The sequence below is a fragment of the Copadichromis virginalis genome, linkage group LG6 (genome assembly GCF_057382275.1).
Source record: "Copadichromis virginalis isolate Kocher_CV1m ecotype Utaka linkage group LG6, C_Virginalis_male_GT1.1, whole genome shotgun sequence".
Lineage (NCBI taxonomy): Eukaryota > Metazoa > Chordata > Actinopteri > Cichliformes > Cichlidae > Copadichromis > Copadichromis virginalis.
In genome coordinates this window covers 21,638,217-21,648,383 of record NC_140623.1, presented here as the reverse complement: position 1 = coordinate 21,648,383, position 10,167 = coordinate 21,638,217, and the positions used below count along the sequence as shown (strand labels likewise).

At 41.2% G+C, this 10,167-nt stretch overlaps 2 protein-coding genes and 1 non-coding gene across 3 annotated transcripts in view; 2 read left to right on the top strand and 1 right to left on the bottom strand.

The window, feature by feature from the left end:
- The first annotated feature begins 95 nt into the window (after window positions 1-95).
- trnas-cga (transfer RNA serine (anticodon CGA)) lies at window positions 96-177 on the top strand. Its single transcript has one exon. It is a non-coding gene; the product is annotated as a tRNA-Ser (tRNA).
- Window positions 178-445: 268 nt separating this feature from the next.
- Window positions 446-3,015, top strand: LOC146707737 (perilipin-2-like). The gene is made up of 6 exons (XM_085460878.1): window positions 446-614; window positions 782-986; window positions 1,773-1,855; window positions 1,963-2,176; window positions 2,263-2,396; window positions 2,672-3,015. The coding sequence occupies exons 1-6, from the start codon at window positions 594-596 to the stop codon at window positions 2,933-2,935; spliced, it is 921 nt and encodes a 306-aa protein (XP_085317004.1). The 5' UTR covers window positions 446-593; the 3' UTR covers window positions 2,936-3,015.
- Window positions 3,016-6,889: 3,874 nt separating this feature from the next.
- Window positions 6,890-10,167, bottom strand: part of rps6 (ribosomal protein S6) — a 4,424-nt gene continuing 1,146 nt past the window's right edge. Inside the window, exons 3-6 of the mRNA XM_085459258.1 lie at window positions 9,920-10,130; window positions 8,759-8,905; window positions 7,461-7,618; window positions 6,890-7,018 (exon numbers count right to left, since the gene is read on the bottom strand). Coding sequence (XP_085315384.1) covers window positions 6,923-7,018; window positions 7,461-7,618; window positions 8,759-8,905; window positions 9,920-10,130 — 612 coding nt within the window. The 3' untranslated portion in view covers window positions 6,890-6,922. The remainder of the gene's footprint in view (window positions 7,019-7,460; window positions 7,619-8,758; window positions 8,906-9,919; window positions 10,131-10,167) is intronic.

Here is a 10,167-nt window from a genome sequence, read left to right as displayed (position 1 = left end):
GTATGAACATGCGGCTACTGCTGACTCCTGTTGTCTGCCCCATGTGGTATTCTTCTTCTTCCTGTTTAATTGGTTGACGTTTTTGCTGACACATAGCTGTGATGGCCGAGTGGTTAAGGCGTTGGACTCGAAATCCAATGGGGTTTCCCCGCGCAGGTTCAAATCCTGCTCACAGCGTTCGGGTCCTCCACCGGACAGGTGAAGTATTGCAAAGTCAACCTTTAATGTCGGAGATCAATGAAAAAGAAGCGGCATTTTAAAAAAGCGTCTGTATTATTATTATCTGTATTCTCTGTAACAACATTAATTAAAAGTCCTGCGGGTGATTCTCACAATTGTGGAGCTTACGCCAGTATGGCTATCGTGAGCAGACGTTTAATTTGTGACCTTATTCTTGCTATGAAATCACGCGAGATTACAAGGAGAGTTAAGAACAGGTGGGCCACTAATTGACTCTCCCAAGCTATTTGAGCGGAGGTTTTCGCTCTGGTTGCTTTATTTCATTTTAGCCTTTACACTGAATATGTGAAGTTTCCGAAAAAGATTTACATTTTAAATTGTTTTTGTTCTTGTTTTCTCAAAGTGTACAAAGGATGACTGTAAACACCAACCAGGTGAGTACAATCAAACACCCTAAGTCCCTTAGTCCTATACTTTTACCGAAACTCCAAGTGTTTTTTATGCTCATTTGGCATTTAAACGCGAAAGAAATGAAAACACTTCTTTCACCATGGCTTTCACACCAACTTGGCTTTCCAACGCTCTTCTGTCTCTTTTGCAGAAAGCACCCAGTGCAGCTGCCAGGCTGGCGAATCTGCCCGTCGTTCGTTCGGCTTGTGCCAGACTATCGGTCTTGTACACGGGCACAAAATCCAGGCATCCCGGCCTGAAGTCTGCGTGTGAAGTGCTGGAGAGCAGCGTGACAGCTGTAGGCAGAGCAGCCTGTTACAGAGCGTCACCTGTCATTGTTAAACTGGAGCCCCAGAGTAAGTAGCTACTGTTAGGGCTCTTCCATAAAGATGTAGGAAATGACATTAGAGCATCTGGTTTTCTCCATCTTTCAACTACCTTAATCTGTACAGAAAATGGTGTAAACACCCAGATCCTTCTGCAATGCAAAGGGTTTTTGTGAACATTTTAAAAAAGTTTTATTCGGATTTTCTCGCACAACGAGCTGTCTAAAGTCGGGATTGGAGTTGGAGAAATTTTAACCAGCACTCACTGCCACTTTATTAAGTACTGCTGTGGCCCAGCTGCTTCAAGGTCCAAGGTAGTGTATTTCAGATGATCGTTTGCATATTTTGATTGTAACAAGCGGTTATTTGTGTTACTGTCCTCTTCCTGTGGCATTAACAAGGCATTTTCATCCAGAGTTTTCTTTTTTCTATTCACTGTTGTGTGGGGAAAAAATCCCAGTAGTTCAGCAGTTTCTGAAATACTCAGACCAGCCCGCCAGGCACTACCATCATGCCATGTTCAAAGTAATTTCAATCATCTCTTGTGCTGGGTTTGAACTTCAGCAGATCGTACTGACATCCCTACATGCTTGAATTTGTTTTGCTGCCATGTTGGGCAGCAAAACAAATCAATCAATAAAGATTGATTAATTAGGTATTTGTTTACAAGCAGTTGAACAAGTTAACCTGACAGATTGCAGCATCAGGATACAATGCATTACATTAGAGATGAGACTGAAATGACATTTTTCATTGACCATCAGGTCAAAGTTGCTTTCTGGATAAACACCAACACTGTTCATGGGTATGTTTCAGTTTCCTATGCAAATGATGTTGCCTGCAAGAGTCTCGACTGGCTGGAGGCTTCATTCTCTGTAATTGTGTCATCCACAGAACAGGTAACATTTCCTTTCCTCGTTTAAGTCCTTATAACTCACAACAGGTCTATAAAGTCTGGATTAATAAATAAAATATTTTATGTTGTGATTTAATGTTCTTTGCTCAGATTGTTATCCCTGCCAAAACCAAAATGAATGAGATTCAGGCTGGGATGAGCATTGCAGCGAATCAAACCATTGACTGGGTGATGAGGAGGATGAATGATGGCATTAACCAATCACCTCTGAAGACGGTCGTTGGTATGACAACTGTGGGACTGGACACAGCTCTGAGCTTGTCAGAGGCTCTGGTGGACCAAATGCTTCCCCCAACACAAGAAGGTAACCTAAAATTCATTTATTAGCTTTCTATGTGATTTTTGCCATTTGGTTCAATTTAGATGCCTTTCTTTTCTTTGTATCTCTAGAAGAAGCTCGCTTGATGCAAGGTTTTGAAGTGGTCATGCTCAGGGGCCATTACCCTGAGCGACTGTGCTCACTCACTGCTAAAATGTGTAGAAGGCTTTACCATGAAGCTGGGTCCAAGATTCAAGCTGTTCAGGTGTGCTGTGAGCTGTTCTTGATGTGTTTAGCACAGAAAATGCATATAAAACATTAACCCAAGTATCTGTACCTCCCACTCTGCATGTATGTTTTTACTTCCCAATGTCTTCAAAGTGCTTGCTCGTAGGGGGTTGTCTGATTGTTAGGGTTTTCTCTCTATTATTGTAGGGCCTCTACCTTACAATATAAAGTGCCTTGAGGCGACTGTTATTGTGATGTGGCTCTGTACAAATAAAATCTAATTGAACTTGTTGAAATTTGTTTCTTACTCAGGAGGTAATGAGGAGTTCACCTGGGCCTTCAGCTCTGGTTCAGAACTTGCAGACCAGCTGGCTGAGTGTCCAACGGCTGCCTCAGTACCTGCAGAATCAGGCGTTCTCTGGGTTTTTCTTCGTCATTCAGATGTACAACTTAAACTCCTTGCCAACCCAGAAGAAGCAATCTAATCAAGGCAGAGGTTATCTTCGTACCTCCATGCCTCAAAGGGGTGTAGCCCAGAAGGGGAGGGCTACCAAGAGGTCTGGATTTGACACTTAATGTAACATTAAGTAATGCATGCGTCATTGATGTCATTTACTGTAACTTTTTGATATATGTGAGCTGAATTTGTCATCTTACTGGTCTAAAATAAATATCTGAAGATTCATAGACTTTGATCTTGTCCTTTCAGTTGGATAGCTGCTCTGCAAACAATCACTGTGGCAGCTTCTCCAGCTAAGCTTATAAATGACTCTGTTCTTGGCATTTAATGTGCTTATAAACTAAGGCACCTTAATTGGCACAGACTGAGACCATAATTAACTGGAGGACATCCTCCCAAAGCCCTGTTCATACGAACCAGCTGACTACCAATTTGGGAGGCAGTCGGATATATTTCTAATCTTTCCAACTTTCTTGCTGAGTAAAGACAATAATAGTAAAAGGAAGCTGAAGTTTGTTATTATGGCTGCACGCAATAGTCCTTATATACTCATGTAGTCTGTTATTTCTGCTGCTGTTCTGTCTGGTAGCAGTCTTTGGGTTTCAGTAGGGATGCATCCATAGACTGGCACACTTGATTTAGCCCATATCTGACAATTCCAGCTTTTTTTTTTTTTTTTTTTCCCTTTTTTTAAAAAGCAAGTTATGACACTTGCTGTGTCACTTCATTTTCTCTTGTGCAATATTTTTTTTTAAAAAACAAATAGCTGGCGACCCTCCCCCCTTTCTCAAAACATACTGAAGTTTCATTTTCTTTGTAGTTTTGATGATCACCAAAATCTGAAATGTTTTGACAGGGTGTAACTTTTACTGATGGAGACATACTAACCTCATTTGACTATATTGAAAAGCTTTCCTTCACATACACTGAATAAAACCAGACTCCAGAAAAGAGTGTCTCCTGCAGAGCCAGTGAAAATGTGGGACAGTTGGTAAGGAATATGAATTGTGTGCAGAACACACCATCGCAGCATGTGCAAATGTACTAAGCCAGGCATAGACATTAAATCTGTTGTCTATGCCTATACTCATTAAAGAGATGTAAAATAAACTACACACTAAAAGTGATTGTGAGCAACAATAATGATACAGTTGTTGTTTACTGACACCTCTCAGCATTTGGCTGATTGTTTTTTGTTTTTTTTTCTGTCCCTCTCTGCTACACATTTACTTTTTATCTGGTCTGCGTGTCTGATAATACTGCTTTCCTGTCAAAAGAGAAGGGCTACATGGCTGCTTCTTTACTCGCCATGGAGACTGGAGAGGCAGGAAGTAGCCTGTGATGAGTCGTGCCAGGCTCAGGTCCTTTGGGGTGTGGAGTACCTTACATGTCACAGTGATGGCGTGAGCAATCTTTTGTTTGTGTCCACTGTAAAGGTGGTAACACAGAGAGAGACAAAAAGCAGTTTTAATAGAAGGTGAAGAAGGCCAGCTCTCCCCCTACACCCATAGAAGAGTTTAGTGAGAGGGGGATGTTAGCCAAGCACATGTCCATTATGGACAGTACCGCTCACCCACTGCATGAAACTGTAGAGCAGGGGTGGGCAACTCCAGGCCTCAAGAGCCAGTATCCTGCAGGTTTTAGATGTCCTTGAACCAACACAGCTGATTTAAATGGCTAAATTAGCTCCTCAACATGTCCTGAAGTTCTCCAGAGGCCTGGTAACGAACTAATCATGTGATTCAGGTGTGTTGACCCAAGGTGAGATCTAAAACCTGCAGGACACCGGCCCTCGAGGCCTGGAATTGCCCACCCCTGCCATAGAGGCTGGGAGCAGCTCCTTCAGCATTACTGTCCTTCATCCAGACTGTATGTATGTATTATCAGTCCCACTGAACTTTATGTGCACAGAGAAAAAAAATCATAACTGGAATTTCCCCAGTGAGAGATTAATAAAGTCTACATCAGGGCTGCCCAATCCCAGTCCTCGAGAGCTACTATCCTGCAGCTTTTAGATGCATCCCTACTCCAACACAGCTGAATCAAATGGTTTGATTACCTCTTCAGCATGCCATCGTGTTTGGCAAAGGCCTGATAACAAGCCATTCATTTGATTCGGGTGTGTGGGAACAAGGATGCATCTAAAAGCTGCAGGACAGTAGCTCTCGAGGGCCGGGATTGGGCACCCCTGGTCTACATCATGTCGTAAGTGACAATTTAGCACATGACCCAGTTTAATTATTGAAGAGGTTAAACTTTTTCTACCCAGCATGAAACAAAACATTACCGGCAGTAACATTACTTATTTTGATCCAGCTTGTTAAAACACAAGACAGCGTTGCAGACAGCCTAATTTCAATCCAGCCCCTACACACCTTTACCCTGTTTGCAGGCAGTCTCTAGTGGGGGTAGGGTATGAAGCCCTCCACCACAGTGAGCCTGCATCAGTGTAAACTTTACCCACAGTCAATGAGGGTTCAGCACTGACACACACACTGCAGATATTCTGAAAATATTGTTTATTCATTTGAGATTCTTAAGTTTAGATATTTAAGATACACAATTCTTCCCCTGATTTACAGAATATGAGCTTTCAATATTCATTCAGATGTGTTCTAGTTCTAATTGTTTTTATTATTAGACAGTTTTTCTTATGTAACTTTTCAAGATGTTCAGTATCTTGAATATCTGAGAAAAATATTAGAGATTTGCAGACATTCAGAAGTAGGTTCTTCATTGCGAGGATTAAACAATGATGAAGGTTCTTCATTTGGAAGAACATCTGACATTGGCAGACTTGAAGATCTTATATATGTGGTTCTTTACTGTCTTGAGCAGCACTGGTGCAAAGTTTGCAATGTTGTTAAGTAGAATTTCTTGAGGATATTTCCCTCTGATTTCTGTCAGGATGCTCTGGACTATATCATCTCTGATGGAACGGAAGAAGACAGCCTGAAATTTCCATCACTGAGTTTTGGAGACGCAAAAGTGGCCTTGGTAACACTTTTTGGAGAGTATGCTCAAACTCTGGGAGGGCATGTTCAAGACCAGTGGGGTCAGGAGTAAATTTACTACCAGAAAAAGACAAATGGTAGTAATACTTTTTAAAACACCTAATGACCAAAATCAGGTCACTTAGGTACCTGCTTAACTTCAACTTAAAGTGGGTCACGAAATGGCCTCTGTGCGATGAAGTATTAAGTTCTAATAGTGACTAGCAGAAAACCACCACACTCACACTGAAAATAGGGTACACAAGATTTGGTTTACCTCCAAAGCAGACTAGAGGCAGAAGACATTTCTGTCCTGCAATCCAAGGCCCAAAGCCACCACATTCAGAACTGTTAGTCTCGTCAGGCCTCGTGTTGTTAGGGAGTGGGTTTCCACACCAGATCCTAGAACTTAAATTTCTCAAGCTCTTCCTCTTGAAGTTGAGAGCAATTTCCTCTCATTGATTACCTCCTTTTTTGTTTCGGGAGTTGTCAAGCAATGATGGTGCATTACTACCAACTGGCTTGGGGTGTGGACAATTCACTCACACCAAATAATACTTTTGCAGTACAGTATAATAGCAACCACTAAACTGAGGCTGTATCATGCACGACTGTAGACTCAGTGTTGACCAATTTCTAATTTCCACACAGTTCATTCATCAAACTTTAAGCATGGTAAACTCTTCTCCCCATAGTTGTCACACTGCTAAATCAAGGCCTTGATAGTTGTTTGATCTCCAGTGAGGGCAGTAACACAAATAACCACAGTGTTTGAGCTCCAGTGTCTACTTTTCTAAATTGTTCCATTTAAATTGTTTCGTACTTTCATATACTTTTGTTAGTACTTCTGTGTAGTTTCCTTGACTAAAAAAACAAAACAGGTATTTATACATTTGACTTCCATATAGTCTAACTCAAGAGTTAAAACTCTTCAGGCCAGATTATCCACCACTAACTTAAATTTCTTGTTGCATCCGCATGCATGTAGGTACGCAAGGGACTGACAAAAATAGTCTAATGCGTCACTTCATAGGCAGATATCTGGAAGAGAAAATAAGTGACAACTGCACAACACCGTTTCAGCAAAACATGACTTTATTTGATTCCATTTTACTTCTGGCTGGACTCTGACTTGGATGTGGATGCCCTCAGAGAGGAAAGACGGCGCCTCTTGGCAATCTGTTCCTGGCGCTTCTCCTTGGCCTCCTGTTTACAACAAATGTGTGTCAATTTCCACATGTCCTACTTTGTCTTTTTAACATTTCACCATCACATGCTCGAATGTTTTTCAGAGGCAAACCATAATCTGCTGAATGCCATTACAGCTATATCATGTAAGGCAACTCAAAATGATAACGATAAAAAACAATCCTATACTTTAAATTTCAAGTGAATAAAGATTCAATCATAACTTAAAGTGTATTTAAGGAAATTTATTACAATATGTTGTTAAGGCACAATGTAGCTGATGTAATACAGCCACTCCAACACTAGTGGAAATATCACACCTGCCAGAAATTATTTGTCACATTATATTCATTGATCTAAACCACTAGAACATTATTTTGTGTTCAGCTACACGACAAAAGCAGAGTAGTGTGATCTTTGATGCTGGTTAAGGATAATAAAGGCCTAGATTAACGCATACCTTCATCCTCTTGGCCAGCAGCTTTGCGTACTCTGAGGCCTCCTCCTTGTTCTTCTGGGTGCGCTGTCTCTTCAGTGCAATGCGGCGGCGCTTGTGCTGCAGCACACGAGGAGTCACCAGTCTCTGGATCTTGGGAGCCTTAGTTCTGGGCTTCTTACCTACCAAAGCGAGAGGATTGAAAGAGTCAGTGCTGACACAGTTCAAGGTCAAGTGTGGTAATGAGAAAGAAGCTTAATGTACCTAATTTCTATGTCTGTACACACAACTCGTACTGTACTACCTCAAAGGAAGCACATTCCTTACTTTCCAACTGTACAAAAAACAGTAACTTTGATCTGTCTGCATGCTGGCACCCTGCATTAATCAAAGCCTTGCTGATGATTCATTACTAGGCAGAACACAATTCACACAAACAGCACACCTGGGACTTACCTGCAGTCTCCACTTCTGCTGAATCAAGTTTATTATCATAAAATTCATTTTTCATCTTGTTCCTGATCTCAGCTCTTTCACCCTAAATTTGAATAACCATGTGCTCATCAAGAAGACTATATTTAACGGCACTCTCTTTTTAGTGATGAGTTGAAATGGCTTTACCACAAACACAATCTTACAAGCACAGACATCACACAAACTCCAGAACAAACAAATGCTTACACAAGGAAATTAATGTTTATTACTTCTTTACATACACCGGTCAGAATCCATACAGAAACTTCCACAACTCAGTTTTAATCTGCCTCACGCTTATTACATACAACATGTCTATCTTCTTCATCTCACCAAGGTTGTGTTTACATAATGGAGTCCTAAAAAAGTCTACAGATGCCCTCACTGGCAGATGAGCATCAAAGATCTGTTTTTATAACTATTCCCGCTCTTAAACTTCAAAAAAAGGAAGGAATTAAAAAGGACCTCCTACTGCACAACTGTCGAGTTTGTCCAGAGTTAAACCAACTCTACAAGAAAACAAGACATTGTACTGACCACCCTAGTTAAACCCCACCTCCATAAATTTTAGTCAAAAGACATTTATGTGGGACCTTAAGCCCACTTTTAGTTTATTCTGAATGCTACAGTAATCGCCAAAATAGACGTGCCGTTGCAATTTTCTGGAAAACCTTTAACATTCAAGATGTGCTCCATACTATCATTATCATTAGACTGGTCAATATTTACATACACAGTCAGCATTATAGTGCCACCTGCTGCTCTGGCATGCTTCTGACAGCGCTTTACATCATAATTTTCTTTCCACATGGAGGGAGACATTTCTCAAAATGAAAAAAGTGTCTTACCTTCTTTAGTCAGGGGTCTCCTCACAACATACTGCCTAACATCATCCTCCTTGGACAAGTTGAAGAGCTTGCGGATCTTGCTGGCCCTCTTGGGACCAAGGCGGCGAGGGACAGTGCTGTCGGTCAGCCCGGGAATGTCCTTCTCACCTGTGAGTAACAAAGACGAGGATGGTCAATCAAGTCTGAAGAATTCTTAAAAGTATTTCTAGCACCAACAGAACAGGATTGTAACAGTCCTAAATACTACGAGTGTCAAATGGCTGAACTTACTATCCAGTTCACCGTTTAACAAACTAATACTTGAAAAGCAGTGAAGCTTAGTTTTAACAGAACGAGAGAAAAGCCACAACAATTTGGGCAGTGTTGAGGCATAAAATGCTCAAAGTAAACACGTCAGATTTTCCTACCATGTACCAGAATTTGGGTGTCTTAGCAGTTACAGGAAGATATGAGGTTTTATCGAAATAAATGACAAATGATTTGTCCACCAATACAGAAGAACAGAGACAGCAAACCTTGTCAGTCAGATTATGGAAAACCCTCCTGGCCAAATTTAATGAAGCTTAATGTAGCATTGGTGAAAAAAAAACAACCCACTTAAATTGAATTACTTTAAAATGATCACTTGAAGTTTATGCATTTGTTTAGTTTTGTCTTGTCTTCTGAGCATCACACCAAACCAAAAGTTAACTTATGACAGTTAAAGAGACTCAAATAGATAAAGCTTAAAATACTATATCTGTATATGTTCTCAGTCATCAAGGTCATGGTAGTCTAAGAAGCTTGGAAAGGAAGTGACAGGAGTTCTTTATGCTTCACCTCATCCAAGACACTTGTAATTCTGCATTTTAAGAAACCTCTTTAAGTCAAGTCGCTTTCTTTCCAAGCTTTAAAAATACAAGTTTCATTTTTACCATATTATTATGGCAGCAGTTAAAACAATGGGAGAGCATTGCAGTTCAACCATCCACTGTTACTAGGACTGGTCGCATCTGGTGAGCAGCTTCACAGTTACTCTGGCAACACACACTGTCCCCCCTTAATGAATACAGGAAAATCCAAAAGGGTCTGCTGGCGTGCCATCATGCATCATTTACACGTGACTCCAAAGAGATAATCAAAATTATGTGACATATAATGCGCGCACACTAAGCATGTTACCTTTCTTGACGATGACCAAGTTGAGAACGCTGAGGTTGGCATCAACAATGCAGCCACGCACAGACTTGCGCTTGCGTTCACCAGTCCTGCGGGGACGGTAGCAGGAGTGGCCCTTGCTGAGGAGCAGGCGCACACGGCCGGTGGTCAGCACACCTTGCTTCATGGGGAAACCCTGCTTGTCGTTTCCTCCGCTGATGCGCACTACATAGCCCTGCAAAAGCATAGATATGTTGCTTCACATCCTTTCT

Bases quoted from the DNA above. Each gene is read 5' to 3' on its own strand.
- LOC146707737 (XM_085460878.1), top strand. From the start codon at position 594: ATGACTGTAAACACCAACCAG. The intron at 987-1,772 runs GTAAGTAGCTAC...GGTATGTTTCAG, and splicing joins TGTTAAACTGGAGCCCCAGA to TTTCCTATGCAAATGATGTT. The intron at 2,397-2,671 runs GTGTGCTGTGAG...TTTCTTACTCAG, and splicing joins CCAAGATTCAAGCTGTTCAG to GAGGTAATGAGGAGTTCACC.